Source organism: Amblyomma maculatum, chromosome 2 (genome assembly GCF_055883805.1).
Source record: "Amblyomma maculatum isolate TAMU_Amacu chromosome 2, ASM5588380v1, whole genome shotgun sequence".
Classification (NCBI taxonomy): Eukaryota; Metazoa; Arthropoda; class Arachnida; order Ixodida; family Ixodidae; genus Amblyomma; species Amblyomma maculatum.
The window spans coordinates 11171419-11191323 of record NC_139345.1 but is presented as its reverse complement, the minus strand read 5'-3'; the positions used below and the strand labels follow the sequence as shown (position 1 = coordinate 11191323).

Genomic DNA, 19905 nt, shown 5'->3' with positions numbered 1-19905 from the left:
TGGAGTAAATAAAGAGTGCAAACTAGCAAGAGCAAGAGGATTTTGCCTTCCTAATGTCTGCTAAAGCATGATTCTAATGCATGAATTAATATCACAACACTGATGTGACTCAACCATCTCAAGCAATAAAGATAGATGGCCTACATCAGTTACCCAGTGCTGTTCAACCCCACAGTAGTAACAAATGACCTTCAGCAGTGTCTAAAGGTATTCACTTACACTCCTTAAGAGCCTTCACAATAACCACCAATATAGTGCAGATGACAATATTAACTAGCTTCTCTTTTTGTGAGGTCTTCCCTTTTTCAATCACATCAAAGGCATAACACATCATCAAACCCACAACACCAAGATATAAAATGTAAGTTTCAAAACGTACCCTTCTAGCTCGCTCCTCATTAACCAGTCTACCTCCTTTCATGGTTTCCTCGCTGACATACAGGCACTCTAGGTCACTGTCCTCAATGGTTGGCCCATAGGGGTTGTAGATAGGAATTACTTCATACTGCATGGTAGAGTCTATATCTTGTAAAAACTCTATAAGAGCATGTATGCGTGCTTCCACTGGCTCTATCAGCTCCCAAAGAAGCTTGCCTGAAAAACAAAGGCAAAAGATAAAATCATTGCATTAAATGCGTAGCAAATCAATAGGAGTCTTTGGGTTAAAGGTTATGACACAGTTTCAAGAGGAAGAAAAAAAAAAGGAGGGAAGAGGGAGGAGAAGAGAGGGAACTGAAGTGCTTGCTTACATGTCTCACATTTCAATGGTATTCATTTTGGAAAATAATTTTTAAAATATCAAATAATAACTACCAGTAAAATAAAGAGAATGACAATTTTACATAAGAATGAGAAGTGCTTGCTTAAAATGTGCTTTAAAAAAAAAACAGATCCACAATAAGATTATAGAGAGTACAACAGTGAACTGATAAATATGTATGTAGTATCTTTCAGCAAACCAAATGACGATAATGAGCTCCATCTTGTAAAGATGATGCAACAAAACTGGCAAAATATAACTGAAGCATTGGCTTTGCACTTTTAAACATTACCTGTAAGTGCTTTCATATGGAATTTCTAAAAGTGCTTAAGTCATGCATTCTATTACTGTTTTTAGTCTGCTGCGACTGCTTTAGTAGGTATGTGAACGAGATATTCCTCCAATAGAAGACCAAAGAATAAATGTAACCTGAAAACAAAGTTAAAGAGGAATGCCTGAGAAGAAATACAGCAAGGTAATATGTCTGCACTGGCTTTCACAGCAAATTTACAAGCCATATATCTACTCAAGTGGCACTTGTATTGAACAAATACAGTCGGACCAGAAAGCACTGGCATGAGGAAATCGAGCATGTACACCTGTAGTCAGTTACAGCTAAATTAATGGAGTTGAGCCCGACGTATCAATAAACAATTGCACAAAACAGAATGCTTACTCATTAATTTCCTTCAACTCACAAGCATAGCATAGTGTCAGATTACTAGGTGTACTGATGCCTTTTAATGTAACAATGTTGTGTCACAGCAAGTGCAGTAAAGAATGTTAAAAATAGGCCGCATGCAACGTACAATCCATAATCAAGTGCAATCAGACCATTCACCTTTCAGCATGTCACCGTCAGTCACTCCAACAACCAGCTTGCCTGACGCATGAAGCACAGCCTCAGAAAGCAACACTTTGTGGCCAAGGTGAAGGCGATCAAAGGTACCTCCAAGGCAGACAGTTTCAAAAGTCTGAAAGGTAGAGATGTTCTGGACCCCATTGCTAGCATGGTTGAAGCCATTCAAGCTGTCTTCGTTGCTGTCATTCACTGTCAACTTGCTGTCAAGGCAGTGGAAATTGGAGCAGCTCTTGTTGAACTGGTGTCCAAGATACAGCTCCAGATCACTGTGTGCATGGCTGCCATCCGTCAGCACAACATCAAATGATGTCTTCAAGTGAGACTCGTTACGTGTTGCATCTTTGAAACAACTTTGGAGAACCCGGATGTCTAGGTGGGCACATACTCCAGCAGCTTTAAAATAGATGTCAGGAATGAGTTTGCGCAGTTGGGATAGCTCTGAGGGTGTGAAAACAGGCTGCTGGACAGGCCACAAATGATGTCGGTTAGGCTCAAGCTTAATATACAAAGTTTTGTTGACAAAATTCTTGGCGACCTTCAAATACGCCGACACATTTGAAGTCAAGATTCTTGGTGATGAGGTCAATATTAGGAGACCTGTCTGAAACATGGCAGGCCTCTACAAAATATCCTTGAGCACTGAGCGGCCTGAGGAATACTGAGGAAGGGCTGTTAGAAACAACTTCCAACGGAGACCTGTAAAATTAAGGCAAAGCAAACGCTATTTCAAGGTAGCTAAAACTCGAGACACTTCCTGATTGTAAAACCCATAAATCGAACCAAACTAAAAGTGGTGTCGAAATTATGCAATTTTACAGAAAACACTCCTCACAGTAAGATTCGGAAATTTATACGCCAGATCAACCTAAAGCCATGAGTGGCGGTGCTCTTTTAATCTTTGGCTTCGCAAGGAACGTTATAGTTTCGCATATCAACACACACAGCAGCCAACGTTCAGCGCTACGGACGAGCACATGTGTACTCATGTGCGATTTAAGACGAGAAATAATATAGAAATAATAGTATTACACTCGCCTCGCGGTAGACGCAGACCTGGGGACAGTGGAAAATGTGGTCCAGTTTACGGCGTACCTGCGCTTGAGGAAATATATAAGGAAACATTAACGCGAACCTCCGCAAACACAGCGCAACGACGGCAGCAGCTTTTCGGCAATCCTTCTCTCCTGCATGTGAAAGGGGAGACGGGGAAGACCGTGCGGACGTGCGCTGCGTGCGCTTCCATACCACGTGCTTCCGTTAAGGTTCATTTCTGACTGTTAGCACTGTTAGTGCGTCTCGAGCAGTCTTGCGCATTACATAACCTCAAAATTCCTCCTCCAACGTGGTGTTTTGCTCTCATGCAAAGCGTGGAAAAAGGAAGCGCGAAAGCGCTGTAAGACACCCCGAATAAATGGATCAATGCCATGGGGTATCGTCATAGAATGGAGGAAGAAAAGAACTTAGGAGAAGCCCTGACGTCATCTTTTTTTTAAGCCGGCGTGGTCGCGCCGTCGCGCCGCGACCTGACGCTGCAACCACTTTCTACAACCAAGTTTTTTTGCATTGAGGAAGAAAAAAATATAAAAAATATATATTTTTGGCCTTTTTGGCATGTTTGGCACCAATCAAGGTCAGCCTTCGTTTTTCACCCATAAATGCCTGAACCACCCAAAATAAATGCTTAATTAAATATCGTTATTGTTATTATTGTTAAATTTGCTCTACAAGAGCAAAAAAGGTACACAGCTATTGGTTGGTTTGCAGCGCCTCTAAGTCGATGTCAGAGCTGCTGAACACCGCTACGCGCTTGTCTAGTCGAGAATGCTTGTCTAGTCGAGAGTGCGGCTAGTAAATGTTTCTTGGCTGCGCAGCCTGTTCGACCGATAGGACCGCCCTCTTGTTATTACCTTTTAAAACAGAATATATTCAATAACTCTTCTACGAGCATCTAAGTGAGCTAGTTAATGAGGCGACGCAAACAAGATGCCTTCCAGTTTAATTTTGTGCTTAAGTTATTAACGTATAGTTGTGGTGGGTGAAATGGTCACCAGACAAATCTTCGATGAGGTAAGAGCGCTATGCACGAGCAGTTTCGCGTCGGGCGACTACATGGGATGTATTAGGCTTAATATTTATATAGACAGGCACGTGGCTCTTTCTGCAAAAATTCGCGACAATTTTACTGACATGACTGAATGCAGCTATGACCCTCCAAACAAGAAAAACGGTAGGCAACTGTCTGTAAGTCGAGGAGTGCCTTGATGGTGCACCGCTCCCGAGCGGCGTTTCTGCGCTGAGGACCTGCAACCAGCTAATATTTACTGCGATTACTCGGTAGCAGATTTGCAACTTTTTTGTTTTGTTTATAGTAACATGTAGCATACCCTTGAAGCTGCTTCAAACTGGGACGAGCGGCGGATAATGCGCTTCAGTTAGTGCTAGTAAAGACTGTTATCGTGATTGACACTGCATGTATACCAAAATATCCAAGATTTATGGTTACTCATAGCTTTATCTGGGAGAATTTGACGATGATTCGTTTTCAAGGATTGGAAATTCTTGCGCTTAACCTCCGTCCTTGCGAAAACATACTTCAAGCGTAGAATACGGCGAAAGTCAGACTTTCGGTTATCAGATTGTGGGCTAGTTTGCCAGTACTGGCTGTAACGAATGAGAGATCTGTAATGTTGGAAGCATAGCCTCAGCATATTACCTCTTTCCCACTCACATCAGTGTGCAAGATAGCCACAACAATGTTTTGCTGTCGGGGCACTATGCTTTCTCTTATCTCATTTTGATCTCTACTAGAAAGCAGCAATGTTGAGGCCATTTTAAGTTTGCTGCAGCGTCATTCACCTTGTGAGGTTTTTTTTTTTGTTTTTTTTTTTTCTTTTTCCCCTGAAATTCGTATCTATTCAGCACCTTTCATAACTGTCTGACACTATATTTTGCGGAGTTGTGTAAAGCTATCTTATGCTTTTCAAAGTTTCCTTGAGGTGTGTCTTCGATGTGATTGGATAGCTGTAGAGCTTTGCTGTACACACTGCACTGAATCGTTTTGTCAGAAGAAAAAAAAAGTGTATTTAATAATTTGTAAGCATTTGCTTTCTCAAATTTGTTATATGTTTAATTAGGTTGGTTGGTTGGTTTGTAGGGTTTAACGTCCGAAAGCGACTCGGGCTATATGAGAGACGCCATAGTAGAGGACTCCGTAAATGTCGAATACCTGGTGTTCTTTAACGCGCACAGACATCGCACAGCATACGGTTCTTAATGAGGTGGCACCAAGAATAAGGGACAAAAGCCTTGGTACATGCATTACAAGCATTCATTTGCTATTGAACAGTTTAATTTTCACACTGCAGTTGCAGTGCAGTAAGTCCGGCTTTTTTCATATTCTCGTAGCTACACCAGTCAAGTTTAGCCTTGTCTATATGAAAAACAACTCTTCACATGATTCTGTTTGTGCCTCCTTGAGTGGTGTCATTGGGAGGATTGGGAAGCTTTTTGTAGGTACCGCTGCTTGGGTACCTGTTACTATGAAATTAACTTTGGCACAATGACTCAAGGTCTTTATTTATGCTGTTAATGGATGCTACATGAAACGAAAAAATTAACTGTGGTTTAGCTTGTGGTTAAACCTGGAGTTACGGGAGAGCTATCTGCATGGCTTTGCTTAGGTTAGACTTCAAAAGACATGGATTTTGCACATAGTAGCCACAGCCCTTCACTACGGCACCTCTTTCTCTCTGTTTTTACTCCCACTTTCGTGATGATGTAATAGCAGTCAACATTTAAAGCCACGCTTTAACCGAGCCGTATGAATGTGCCCGCTGGTCTAGGGATAACGTGAATGCAAGGTTTTCCTTTTTTCTTTTTTTCTTTTTGGCAGGCTGATTGTGATATCACCCTCCCATATAAAAGGAGAGGCCCGAGTTGTCAGCTCCTGCCAAGTGTAATCTCAGGAAGCTCTTTGTCCAGTTAGTGCTCGGCCATGTCAGTTGCCAGCTACCGCCTCCCACGACTTCTTTCGTCACTCTTCGGACAGGCTCGGCAAAATGGCGAGACTTGCCAATGTAGCTCTCACTACAAAACATTACTGTGCAGGTGAAGCCACATATGTAGTGTTGTGGGAACATGTGTCAAGCAGCTGTCGCCCTACGCGGATACTTTCCTCAAGATATTTTTGCTGATGGTATTGGTTCTTGCTTAACTACTTAGCTCCTATGCAATGGCATCTTGATGCCTTATACTTGCTGTCAGCCCATTCAATGGGACTACAGATGTATGGTCATCATTGACTGGAGGAAGAAAGGAAAGGAGGAGTGAAGACTGCCTAGCTATCCACACATTTATTTACACCTTTATTCATTCATTCATTCATTCATTCATTCATTCATTCATTCATTCATTTTAAGGGGGGTACCAAGCCTTAATTGGCATTGCTACTTGTAGCCCTGGAAGTTCATGTACCATGTCTGCAGTGCATTATAAAAGCAGTTTGGTCTAGTGTAGTTCTGTTACAAACCTATTGAGCATTCACATTTTCTTACATCAACTCCTGTGTGATATTTTTTTACCTGTGTCGAGTGAATTTTATTCTTGAAATATGTTGAAATCTATACGCTTTAAAATTGTCTGCTTACACTTGGGGCCTGTTGGCTCTTTCCTTGCTGTGGAAAAACAACCAGTTCTAGGGTGGTGTGCTTAACAAATTTGTTCATAGTGAACTAAAATATTGCCGCATAGGGAGCCCAAGCTCAAGTTTCGCCGCGCGACGGCAGCGCCGCATCCTTGGCATGGTGGCGAAATGTGAAACGATGGGGCTTCGCCGGAGCAGACGCTCCGCTAGCTTCCTGTGCACGCGCGGCGATCGCATTGCGCCTGGAGGTTACTTGGCGATACAAAAACGCTTCCGCTGATGCAAAACGGATGTACTAAGTAGCATTGTGTCATGGGAAGCCACTATAGTAGGCGAAGCACCAAAAGACGAAGCTCACGTGTGAAACTTTGCAGATTCCTTTGGAAGCGTGTCCGCAAGACCTGTTTTCCTACTCATGACAGCGTTCTGGGAAGTCTCTCGTTCTTTGTGGAAACGAAAAGAGCCAATTTCCCCTTTCTTCGTAAACTCAGAAATGTTGACAGTTGACAAAGATGGCTTGGAGAGGGATAAAAAAAAATACAGTGGTTTAACACCATGCATAAAAAGTGAGGAGGATGGAAGGTTATTCTGCTCTTGGCTCCCCGCGTGTCTAGTTTTGCTGATTTTCTAGGCTCTCTCCCTGCTTTGTGAGTGCTATGAAAGCAACCAAATTAACAGATGCGACAACCGCGATCGAGACTGATGTGTGAATGTGCCCTAATGTGTCCACAGCTCTTTTCATTTTTAGATTGACCAAGAAAATATCTAGGAACGAGGCCTTTTTTTTTTTTTTCGGGGGTAGGGGCGGCGTTGGAAAACATGCCATGCTGGACGCTTTTACAGATTTTCGCAATTTGGCCAATAATTGAACCAATTATTATTATTATTATTAATAATAATAACAGAGATATGTTCGAAGTGCAGTAGAAAAGTGATCCTAGCAATGGCTCGACTGACACTACTCGCACGTAGCACCCCATTCGCGTCACAGGGTTCGTGAGGGCAAACCAAATATCATAAATGAAGCACAACCGTTTAATAAGAACCTAAATAAAACAATATGTAGTACGAGCTTGGATTTCCCCAGTCTTCCGAGCCAGCGAGCCGGTTATGCGTGCAGCGCACGGAGCACGCATGCGCTTATGAGATTAATGCTAGCGTTCTTGTCTTAAAAGAAACATCTCCTTCGGACTACATACTTATTCTTCTACTGCAAGATTTCCTTTAGCAACGGCGTAATAATAATAAAAACAAATCCGTATATAGATCGCATATGCTACAGGTCAAAACGATGGTCAACAAGCGGGCCACTTTATTTCACAGTACTGATGATACTTTAGCAGTTTTTAAACATATTATATACGACAATATAATTACATAGCGGACTTACCTCGAGATGCACCTCCTACGTTTTTGCTAACGTGGGACGCATTCGCAATCAATATTTACTCATCCCCGTCTGTTGTCTGCTCTACAGTGCAGACGTGAATAAAAAGTTTCCCGCCTATATTTAAGTATCCTTCATGGAAGTACGCGTCAGGTTGCCCAATCAAGACGGAATGCAGGTGGCATGTCGCGGTGCGCCTGCGGGGGCGCGTCAAGGCGCGTGCTCGTGCGAGAGAAAGCGCACGGCGCACGCCATGAAGGCTGCGAGCTGAGCCGGCGGCGTCCAGTGTGTGCCCGCACGACAAAGCAGCGCGAGACGTCTGCACGTGCGCGGAAGCGAGCGAGCGAAAGGAGAAAACTTGCACGGGATGCCTAGGTGGGGCCGCCGCGTCTATCCCCAGTTTGTATTTTTCTGTCAGAGATGGCGCTCCCTGTCAGGAGCAGCAGCGCCGCTCGACGGTGCTTTGGAAGCCTATAGAAGAAGACTCCAAAGATAACTACTTGAACCACAAGCACGAGCCTGGAAGAGAAGGAAGCTTGAACGCAAGACTCGTTCTGGTCGACCATTCAAACCGTCCTATCTTTACGCCCTTCTTGGCATTCTATCTATCGAGACGTGACACTGGTGGAGCATGCTAGGTATGCATAAGACTCCTTCCGGCAGTCCACAGCAGATCTCGGACATCGACATGCCTGTCCATCGCACTAGCCGCCGCCTTCTAGGCCTAACCCCGGAGTATAGCCATCTGCCGAGCGACTCTTCAAACACCCAAGTTCGTCAGGTGTCCCATGCCATGGCACATCCCAACCCTACGCCGGTGACTCTTCAGAACACCAAGGTGCCAGAGTGCTTTCGCGGGGACTCATTTGAAGAGGTGGAGGAATGGCTCTACCAGTTTAAGCGAGTGGCCAAGATCAATTAGTGGAGCGCAGACCAGAAGCTTTGCAATGCTTATTTTGCCCTTCAGGATAATGCTAGAATGTGGTTTGAAAACCACGAGGCCAGCTTATCCACATGGAATGACTTCTTCGCCAGCTGGTAGACACTTTTGTGAGAACTGATTGACGAGACAATGCACTGCTCTTGCTTGAAGTGCACGTCCAGAAGCCGAATGAGAGCGTGGCTATGTTTGCAGAAGACATAAATCGCCTTTTTCGTCGTGCCGACCCTCATAAGAGTGAGACAAGGAAGCTGCGGCATCTCATGCACGGTGTCAAAGAGAAGGTAGTTTGCTGGCTTGGTAAGCAACCAACCTGAAACCGTGAGTGAGTTCATTAAGAACACTACGGCTATAGAGCGAGCCCACCAAGACCGATACCGCCACTACAACCAATCCGTCAACTGTGCTCCGACGGCTGCGGCAGTGCTGACAGCAACCGATAGGACCACTCTTCGAGACCTCATTCGAGAAATTGTCCTTGAGAAGCTGCAGCGAATTATGGTTACGAAGGCTTAGTCATCAGAGGCCCTCATAGAAGCTGTGAGGAATGTACTTCGGTACGTCCTATCACTGTCTGCAGCATGCCGCGAGTCTAACCCCATTGACAACGCAGCAGCCGTATTCGTTCCATACCAAGCTCCACAACCCGTAAGCTACACAGCCGACATTCCTGCACCTTACCACGAGCCGCAACCCGAGAGCTATGCCGCAGTCCTTCGTCGCCCGCCTCCAGACCACACCCCGCCGAGTTCACCAAGCTGTCAGGAGACTCTATTCTTCCAGGGGCCTCAGTGTGCACTCTCAACCATGCCAAACTGACAGGTGGCGCTGGTATGACAGCCGACCACTCTGTTCTACTGCGGACAACCTGGCCATGTGTGTACTGCCGCTACCACGAAGAGGGGTATGCCTTTCCACCTGCTTCTGCTCGCCACCACTTCAACGCCGACTCTGCCCAAATCGAAGACGACCCTCCGGACAGCAGGGAAACCGAATCCCCGGGCTTCCGCCGCCGCTCCTCCCCATCACCACAGCGTTGTTCTTCTCCGATGCGTTGTAGCATTGCTGACGTTAGCGGACGGTGGTCTCCAAGCCCTCGCCGGGGAAACTAACAGCCGCAACCTCGCTAGGGGAGGTTGCAACCAGTCGAAAAGTGTCAATATCCTCACCACCGCCGCAATTGCCGTCAACAACCCGTGCTTCTGACACTGCTGTTAACATTGAAATTTCAGCCCTACCGCCGAAAATGCCGAACTAGATGAGCAGCCCCGACGACGCTGACAGTGCCGACCTTGCCGCCCTTCCGCCGCAAATGGCGAAAGAGTCGAGCAACCCAGGTAACATTGTTAACGCTGACCTCGCCGTTTCCATTGACGGACTGAAGGTACATGCTTTGATGGATACCGGGGTGGATTTTTCAATTATTAGCCAGAAACTAGCTGACACGCTGTGCAAAGTAAAAACCGAATGGACTGTGCCAGTGTTTAGAAGTGCTGGGGGTCAGCTACTGGCACTGACAGGGAAGTGCACTGCCCGAATAGAAATAGGAAACCCAGTGTTTGTTGGCAGCTTCATTATTCACCCTGACAGTTGCAAAGACCTCATCTTGGGCATGGAGTTTCTGCGTCTTCATGGGGCTGTAATGAGCATTCGAGACAGCGTCATTGCCTTCACCAATAATCATGAAGACCTTGGTTATGCAGAAGTACCACTGATGCCCTTACGCGTCGCCAATGAGACGGTAACATTACCTCCGCGATCGTGCTCTCTTGTTGAAGTGAAGTGCGACATGGCGCATACCAGTAAGGGCGTAGCCGAATGGGCAGTCATCCTTGTACTCAGGCCAGGTGTTTCTATAGCTCGAGGGCTAGTCAACATGACAAATGGGCAGACTGAAGTGCTGCTGACAAACTTCAGCGATGGGCGTCAGCAAATTCCGAAAGGCACAACTGTGGCATTTTTTGACAGCCTCCCAAATGTGCAGCACTGCTTCCTACTGCAGCAGGAAGGATCAGTGTGCAAGACTCCCATAACTATCGTCGATGGGAGCCCAAATTTGTCTTCTTCAGAACGGGACCGCCTTTTGGATCTCGTAGATAAATTTCGAGACTGTTTTGCTTCTAAATTGTGGATCGGCCAAATGCCTTTGACAAAACATCGAATTATCACGGATGACTCGATTCGCCCAATTCGACAAAATCCTTACCAAAGGAATGTGAAGCCATTCAGCGCCAGGTGGCTGAAATGCTTAGAGACGGCCTTATCCAGCCGTCACAGAGTCCCTGGGCCTCCCCTGTGGTACTTGTTAAAAAGGACGGCAGCTTACAATTTTGCACAGACTACCGCAAGCTACACCAAGTGACCAAAAAAGTTTTGTACCCTCTTCCTCGCATCGATGATTGCCTTGATCGCCTACGAAATGTACGCTACTTCTCATCAATGGACTTGAAAAGTGGATATTGGCAGATCGAAGTAGATGAGACGGATCTGGAGAAGACAGCTCTCGTCGCTCGCGACGGATTGTATGAGTTTAAGGTCCTTCCGTTCGGTTTATGCTCAGCACCAGCAACATTTCAGAGGCTGATGACACTGTGCTCTCGGGACTTAAGTGGCAAACATGCCTGGTGTATCTTGACGATGTGATCATGTTTTCGGCCACATTTGAAGAGCATCTACGCTGTTTGCTAGCTGCGTTTCAGGCCATACGATCTGCGGGCCTCACACTACAACCCAAGAAGTGCCACTTCGGTTACGAGGAGCTGCAATTCTTAGGTCATGTTAGCCAAGGAGGTGTCCGGCCTGATCCTGAAAAGCTCTCCGCAGTCGCCAAGGTCCCAACACATGCGGACAAAAAGACGTCTTCCTGGGTCTTTGCGCCTATTACCGCCGGTTTATTACTGGCTTCTTACGAATTGCCTGGCCATTAACTTCACTGACACATGACAATGGGGTGAAGAACAGCACGAAGCTTTTAATGAGCTGCGGAGGCGTCTCCAGACACCACCTGTCCTGGTGCACTTTGATGGCGCGTCCCTACACTGCTTCATATGGATGCCAGCAACATTGGTTTAGGTGCTGCGTTGGTGCAGCACCAGGATAGTGTGGGAAAAACAATTGCTTTCGCCAGCAGGACCCTATGTAAAACAGAAGCGAACTACACGGCAACTGAAAAAGAATGCCTTGCAGTGGTATGAGCGATTATGAAGTTCCACTCTTGTACACTCGCCCCTTTCAAGTCGTTAGTGACCATCACTCTCTCTGTTTGCTGACGAACTCAAAGGACCCTTCAGAGAGACTCGCGTCTTGGAGCCTTCGATTACAAGAATTCGACATGGCAGTTATTTACAAATCTGGAAAGAAGCACATGGATGCTGATTGCCTTCCGCGAGCGCCGGTCGAACCTTCCACTATGACCGATGAAGACACCGTGTTTTTAGGAGTCATAGATGACTCAACGCTTTTCCAACAGCAGCAAGAGGACCAGGAATTGCTCCCTCTTATTGATTTCTTGGAGAAGCGAACTACGGTTGTACCTAAAAGTTTCGCATGACTAATCTCTTCATTCTTTATTCGCAACAACATACTTTACAAGAAGAACTCTGTCCTGGGGGAAGCAGTCCTCTACTCGTCCCATCAGCTCTCCGCAGTGAAGTTTTGCAAGCGTGCAATGACAAGCGAACCGCCGGTCACCTAGGCTACACCCGCACGTTGGCTAGAGTACAGCACGGATACTACTGGTCAAAACTGCTGGCGACAGTGAAGCACTATGTACGTATGCACCTGCCAGCACCGTAAATCACCCCCTGTAAAACCAGCCAGCCTACTCCACCCTCTTCAAGTGCCAAAGACACCTTTTAAGCAAATTGGTATGGACCTCCTGGGACCATTTCCAACGTCTACAGCTGGGAATAAATAAATAACTGTCGCCACCAATTATCTAACTGGCTACGCGGACACCAAGGCTCTGCCAAGGGGTACTGCTGCCGAAGCAGCTCGGTTCTTCGTTAAGAACATTGTCCTGAGGCATGGCGCTCTGGCACTCATTATAACTGACCGAGGAACTGCATTTACGGCCGAACTTTTGGAGACTGTTCTCTGCCTCAGTGGTACCAGTCACCGTAAAACTACAGCCTATCACCTTGAAACCAATGGGTTGACGGAATGCCTCAATAAGGCGATCGCAGACATGGTTTGCATGTACGTTGACGTGAACCACAAGAATTGGGATGAAATTCTTCCCTACGTCATGTTAGCCTACAATACTGCACGCCAAGACACCACTCTCATAACACCATTCAGCCTCCTTCACTGGCGACCAGTAGATGCTGGATGCAATGTTGCTCCCGAATGCTGAGTCCGATGATCTCTATCAAAACGCCGAGGAATTCGCTCAGTGTGCAGAGGAAGCTCGACAACTAGCGCGTGTGTGGATCAAAAATGAGCAGGAGCATGATGCGCGATGCTGCAATCATAGACTCCAACATGTAATGTATGAACCTGGCGACAAAGTGTGGGTCTGGACGCCTATTCGCTGCCGTGGACTCTCCGAAAAACTATTGCGGCGATACTTAGGGCTCCATGCTGTTTAGCGACGTTTAACCAACGTTATGAGGTGGTGGTGCCAGACGGGGTGTCAACATCAAAGCGACGCCAGCAACAAGTTGACGTCGTCCGTACAACTCTGACTGGCCTTGACCTCTTACTTCCTTTTGCTCTCATTGGGAGGATGCTTCCTGAGGAGGAGGGCTAATGCCGCATAGAAGACTACACTAAAGATGACGACTGGGACCACAAGCGCGAGCTGGGAAGAGAAGGAAACGTGAACGCAAGATTCGTTCTGGTCGACCATTCAAACTGTCCTATCTTTAGGCCCCCTCCTTGGCGTTCTGTTGAGACGTGACAATATTCCTTTAATTTATTGTAACACGTCATAGTGTAGGTAATAGAGCTACCTCTTTGAAAACCCCGCAGGGGGCACCTGTTAAAGCAGGTGTTTGTGTGTTTTGTGCGACACCACGGACCCCAAGCACCCACGCTTAGCCGTGCGTGGCATCGTCGTGTCTGGGGAAAAGGGGTCCTGGTGGTTGAGCCGATGCCGAGTGTTTGGACCTTTAAGGCCCCTCGGCGGAGGCAACATGCCACTTTGGCCCACGCTTCCCATAGACGGCACCTCCGAGCTGACCCACCCGGGGGAAACCGGCAGTCGCCTTTTCCTATCCTCCCCTTCATCTTTCACGTTCCTATCTTCTATCCTACAACTCTCCTGTCCTCTATTCTCTTCTTGGTTTTTCCTTACTTCCAGGCGGCGAGAGTTAACCTTGTGTGGCTGACTACCCTGAGTTACGCCATATTAGGTTATAGTTACGGTGTACAGCTGACGTGGACAGGACTTGCCTGCCAATTCCTGCCCCGTCCCCTCGTTGGGCTCCATGGTGGGTGGCTGGCGCCGCGGCCGAACATCATACATTATTTATGGCTTCTTCCTCCAAACAAACTGATCGCCTTTCCGAGAAAAGGCGGACCGATGTATCAGCCCAGTTCTTTTCAGCAAAGCATGAAACTTTCCCTAAATATCATGTGATCCACAGTGAAAGCCCTGCCAAACAAGCTCGGCTAATATCCCCTTTTGCAGTATCTAGGTCTCTCACAACCATACTAGGCCCAGGATACAAAGTTAGTAAACTGGCTAGCGGGGATCTCCTGCTTGAGCTACAAAGCAAACTCCAGTACAGTAACCTTCAGCAACTTGCTACATTTGGGGATATCCCAATAACAGTCAGTGCTCACAGATCCTTGAACACAGTCCAAGGCGTGATATCAGAGAATGACTTCCTGTCACTCACCGAAGAAGAACTTCTAGAAGGTCTTTCCGAGCAAAATGTAATCGGTGTACACAGAATCAAAATCCGGAAGAACAACCAAGAAATACCAACAAAGCACATAGTTCTGACTTTCAACTCTAGCAAACTCCCTGAATCCATTGAAGTCGGTTACATCAAAGTAGACATCCGGCCCTACATCCCAAACCCTAGACGTTGTTTCAACTGCCAAAGATTCGGTCATGGCTCCCAGAGCTGCCGTGGCCGACAAACATGTGCAAAATGTGCCTCTAATGAACATAAATCTGACGAGTGTGAAGCTGCGCCACACTGCGCAAACTGTGCAGGTGAACACGCCACATACTCACGGTCATGTCCTTCTTGGAAGAAGGAAAAGGACATCATTACCATAAAAGTCAAGGAAAACATAACGTTTAAAGAGGCACGACAGCGATATCTTGTTAAACAGGGCACTTTTTTGTTCGCAGCCAAACCGAACTATTCCAATGTGGTGGAGCATGGGGGCAGCACACCACAACAGGATTTGGTCTCCGCTGAGGGTAAGCCTCAGGCAGGGCCATCCCTGCCCCAGGCAGAAGCAGCGAAAGCTGCCCTGCCATCGCAAAAACAGGGCACACTGGCCCCAGAGCCAACAGCCCAAAAGGTTTCTCTCCCAGAAGGGAAGCCTGCAACCAACACTCCTAACTCTCCCCAAACGTCCAAAGCCCCTGAGGCAATGGACACAACCCCTTCCTCGTCCACGCTGCAGCGGCGGCATAACTCTCTAGAAAAAAAAAAACTGAGAGAAAAAACTCGTATAACAGGACCAGACAAACCTGAAACCTAAATTCAGGTACATTCCATTAAAAAAAAAAAAAAAAAGCGTTCCTCATACACTGGAACTGCCGAGGTCTCATAAACAACTACAATGATATAAAAGACATTTTACATTCATTTTCTCCTGTAGCCCTTTGCCTACAGGAAACTAACTTAGGACCACACCAAAACATTTTAAAAGGACACGTCTTTCGCTGCGACCGAAAAGAAGCAAATAGGCTATCTGGAGGTGTCGCTATTGTAGTGCAGAATGGAGTAGCAACACGTGAAATTAGCCTCAAAACCAAGTTCGAAGCTGTTGCTGTCTCTATCATTCATTATAAAACAATAACTATATTGCCGCGAAACCTTCAAAACAGTATTTGTTGTTTTTTAACAGCCGCCGGCATACAGGCTTATCACTCTGATTCTGGACCGTGTATCAGTTCCGTAATCTTTGTTTGTTAATGCTCGATGTCGCGAGTCACACCTTTATCAGTTTTGTTGTAGCGCAAGATGCACAGAGATCTGTCTCGAAGGTTCCGGCCACTCGGGTGTCTTTCCACAATGTTCCAGCCCGTGCTGGTAGCTGTTTGCGGCGTTATCTAGATTGTTCTGTGCACCCTTTAACTTGAGCGTTGACGAGTGTGACGGGCATTCTTTGTTCGACGATCGACAAGCACGTTTGTTTCTATCGCCGCCGCCGAGTTGCTTAGTTCTTTTGCGGGCGCAAGTCAGCCCAAATAAAGAGTTTCTTTAGTGCAATCATCGACCCTTCATTTGTGTCGTCGCCCTCGTCACCACTACGTGACATCTGGTGGAGGTGCTGCCTTTGATCCTTCAAGCGAAGACCCAAGCCGTGTTCCTGTCGCCCTGGAAGACCAGCCTACAGGTCACCGAGCCAGCCGCCGACTTCAAGGCCTACAACCCGAACACGGTCTGCTGCCTGACTCCATTCGATCTCGGAAGGCATCGACGCTGACAATGGCCCAGCCTACAGCACCGGTTGTTTTCGTCCAACCCCGTGAGCCTCCCTGCTTCCATGGACGATCGGATGAAGATGCGGGTGACTGGATGGACCTCTTCGACCGTGTGGCAGAATTCAACGGTTGGAACGACGCTGCGAAACTCAGGCAGGTCTACTTTGTTCTTCAAGGACATGCCCGAGTTTGGTTTGAAAATCACGAGACTTCTTTCAAGGATTGGGAGATATTCAAAGCACAGTTCTTGATGGCCTTTACAAGTTCTGTCAGAAAAGAAAGAGCTCAGGCCCTCCTCCAATCAAGAATTCAACTACCAAACGAGCCCGTCCTGGCCTACGTAGAGGAGATGAAACGCCTGTTTCGCCGCGCCGACCCTAACATGACCGAAGGTGAGAGAGTGAAATTATTAATGCGAGGCGTTAAAGAGTCGCTTTTTGCGGAGCTTGTCCGGAACCCGCCGAAAACTGTGGAAGAATTTGAGAGTGAAGCATCGACCATCGAGAAGACGTTGGACACCCGGATGCGCCACTACGAGCGACCACTCCAACCAGACTACTCATGCCACTACCCCAGCGCATCTGCAAGCGGAGAGAACCTTCGGGACATAATCCGGGAGATCGTGCGAGAGGAGCTCCGCCGAATGCTGCCATCATCGCAACAACCCCAGGTGGCGACGCTCGCGGACGTCGTCCGTGAAGAAGTCCAGCAGGCGCTGGGCGTTCCTCAAGCGACGGCTGCGACTGTTCCAGCGCAAGAGACAACAGCAATGAACTACGCTGGCGCATTACGTCGCCCTGCGCCACGACGTAATGACTTTCCGAGCCCTCGCCGCTACCGTCCTGTTCCTGAAAGCCGCCCCTTGGCCCCCGCCCGCCAAGCCTACCAACGACCCCCAAGCCCCAGGAAGTGCGACGCCTGGAGGACTGCAAACAACCGGCCGTTATGTTTCCACTGCGGTGAGGCCGGCCACATTCTGCGACACTGCCCGTACCGACGAATCGGTCTCCGCGGATTTGCAGTCGACGCTCCACGACCACGCCCAGGTGAACGACCACAAGAAATTGACAACTACCTGCGTAGCGGTGAGATTGCGCCACCAAGCCGCCGGTTCAGATCTCCATCGCCGTACAGGGCCCGCTTTGCGTCGCCAGGCCGTAACTATGATGAGTGTATGCGTGGAAGGTCCCCAAGCCCGCGCAGGGGAAACTAAAGGCAGCAACCTTTGGAGGTGAGGTTGCTCAACGGCGAAAAGACGAAGATCCTCCGCCGCCGACGACCACTAACGACGACGCAGCCATTTCACTGCCGCTCCACACGACGTCATCGACGACAACACGAGCAGACTGCAAGCAGACACCGCCGCCCAGCGAAGTAACAACGGTATGCCCCGGCCATGACCTGAAGAAACGACGGAGCCGAGATCGGACACTTAGGCCCACGTGCAATGCGAGGACGCGAACAAGTGACCTTGAAGTTGATATCGACGGTCGCAGAGTCACTGCCCTTGTAGACACCGGAGCTGACTATTCAGTCATCAGTGGACCGTTAGCCTCCCATCTCAGGAAAGTTACAACCGCTTGGGATGGCCCGCTGATTCGCACCGCAGGTGGCAACCTGATTACTCCATCGGGACGGTGTACTGCAAGAATAACCGTAAATGGGCGTACTTACCCCACCAGCTTTGTGGTCTTGCAGCAGTGCTCCCGCGATGTGATTTTAGGCATGGACTTCCTAAATGAAAACAGGGCTATCATCGACCTCCGATCCAAGCTCATCAAGCTCTCTGCAGACAAAGCCATACCTGCTACGACGACTTCGACGCAACACGTCGCTCTAAACGTCCTCGACGGAGAATTGACCGTGCCGCCCCGATCAAGCGTCACCGTCAGCGTAGGTAGCACAGACATTGAAACCGCTGAAGGCATCGTCGAAGGAAATATTCAATTGCTCTTGGAACGAGGTATCGGCATCGCAAGAGGCATCGCGAAATTCCGGAGAGGTCAAGCTCAGGTGCTGGTAACAAATTTCACCGAAGAATACCGGCATCTCAACAAGGGCACGACGATCGCTTTTCTCGACGAATTAGCGGACCTCAAAGACGTATTCGCCCTCCACGACCAACCACTGGAAGACGCACCGGACCAATTCCATCAGCCCACATTTGACATCAATCCAGTATTGACCCACAGCAGGAAAAACCAGATTCGCAGTCTTCTTCGAAACTACAGGGAGTGCTTCTCGTCATCATCGAAGGTACGACAAACACCACTGGCCAAGCACCGCATTATAACCGACGAACACGACCGACCTCTGCGCCAAAGCCCTTATCGTGTATCGCCGCGAGAACGGCAGGCCATTCGCGATCAAGTTGAGGAAATGCTGCGTGATGATGTAATCCAGCCATCGAACAGCCCCTGGGCGGCACCAGACCCGGAGAAAACAGCTGCAATTGCACAATTCCCACCGGTTGCCGACAAGAAAGCCGTGCGCCGATTCCTTGGGCTGTGCGCTTATTATCGACGATTTGTCAGAAACTTTTCGCGGATCGCCGAACCGTTGACGCAGCTTACAAAGGCTGACGTACCTTTTAAATGGGAAGCGCCGCAAGGAGAAGCCTTCGACGAACTCAAGCGCCGCCTGCAATGCCCTCCTGTACTTGGCCACTTTGATGAAAACGCCGAGACCGAAATACACACCGACGCGAGCAGTGTGGGCCTAGGAGCCGTTCTCGTCCAGAAGAGTGCCGGACAGGAGAAAGTAATCGCCTACGCTAGCAGGTCCCTCACAAAAGCCGAAGTCAATTACTCGACGACCGAGAAGGAGTGCCTTGCAATCATCTGGGCCACTTCTAAGTTTCGTCCATACCTATACGGCCGACCATTCAAGGTGGTAAGCGACCATCACGCGCTCTGCTGGCTGGCTAATTTGAAAGATCCTTCCGGCCGCCTTGCCAGATGGAGCCTACGACTTCAAGAATTTGACATGACTGTAATCTATAAGTCGGGCCGGAAGCATTCAGACGCAGACTGCTTATCCCGCGCTCCGGTCGATGCTCCCCCGAAGGACGATGACGACGACGCCTTTTTGGGACCGGTAAGCGCCAGCAGTTTCGCAGAACAACAGCGATCAGACCCTGAGCTGAAAGCGCTAGCCGATTACTTGGAAGGAAAGACCGCTTCCCCTCCTGGTGTGTTCAGACGACATTTATCATCCTTCACGTTAAGCAATGGCCTCCTCGTGAAGAAGAACTTCGCACCTAACAAGACCGCGCAGCTTCTCGTAGTGCCTAAAACCCTTCGGCAAGAAATTCTGCAGGCGTTGCACGATGAGCCAACAGCAGGCCACCTCGGATTTGCGCGCACGTTGCGTCGAATCCAAGAGAAGTATTACTGGCCGCGACTGCCTGCCGAAGTTGCCCACTACGTGAAGACGTGTCGTGAGTGCCAACGACGCAAGACGCCGCCGAACAGACCAGCAGGACTACTAAACCCGATTCCGCCCCCAATCCTGCCCTTTCAACAAATTGGGATGGATCTCCTCGGCCCCTTTCCATCTTCGTCTATGGGTAACAAGTTGATCATCGTGGCCACTGACTACCTTACCCGTTACGCCGAAGCAAGAGCACTACCAAATGGTACCGCGGCAGAAGTCGCCAAATTTTTTGTCGAACAAATTCTCTTGCGACACGGCGCCCCA

At 48.3% G+C, this 19905-nt stretch overlaps 2 protein-coding genes across 6 annotated transcripts in view; one reads left to right on the top strand and one right to left on the bottom strand.

Annotated features, from left to right (window-relative positions):
• The window catches only part of Ppat-Dpck (Bifunctional Phosphopantetheine adenylyltransferase - Dephospho-CoA kinase), a 31878-nt gene extending 28804 nt beyond the window's left edge, over nt 1-3074 (bottom strand). The window contains exons 1-3 of one of the 2 annotated variants that reach the window (XM_084593214.1): nt 2652-3074; nt 1602-2318; nt 380-594 (exon numbers count right to left, since the gene is read on the bottom strand). In XM_084593214.1, the coding sequence (XP_084449340.1) occupies nt 380-594; nt 1602-2232 (846 nt within the window). In that variant the 5' untranslated portion in view covers nt 2233-2318; nt 2652-3074. The remainder of the gene's footprint in view (nt 1-379; nt 595-1601; nt 2319-2651) is intronic. The other variant, XM_084593213.1, reaches the window with a different exon arrangement.
• A 352-nt stretch (nt 3075-3426) lies between these two features.
• LOC146197934 (uncharacterized) overlaps nt 3427-19905 on the top strand; it is a 115553-nt gene continuing 99074 nt past the window's right edge. For 3 of the 4 annotated variants that reach the window (XM_084593210.1, XM_084593211.1, XM_084593208.1), the window contains exon 1: nt 3427-3689. In XM_084593210.1, the coding sequence (XP_084449336.1) occupies nt 3663-3689 (27 nt within the window). In that variant the 5' untranslated portion in view covers nt 3427-3662. The other variant, XM_084593209.1, reaches the window with a different exon arrangement.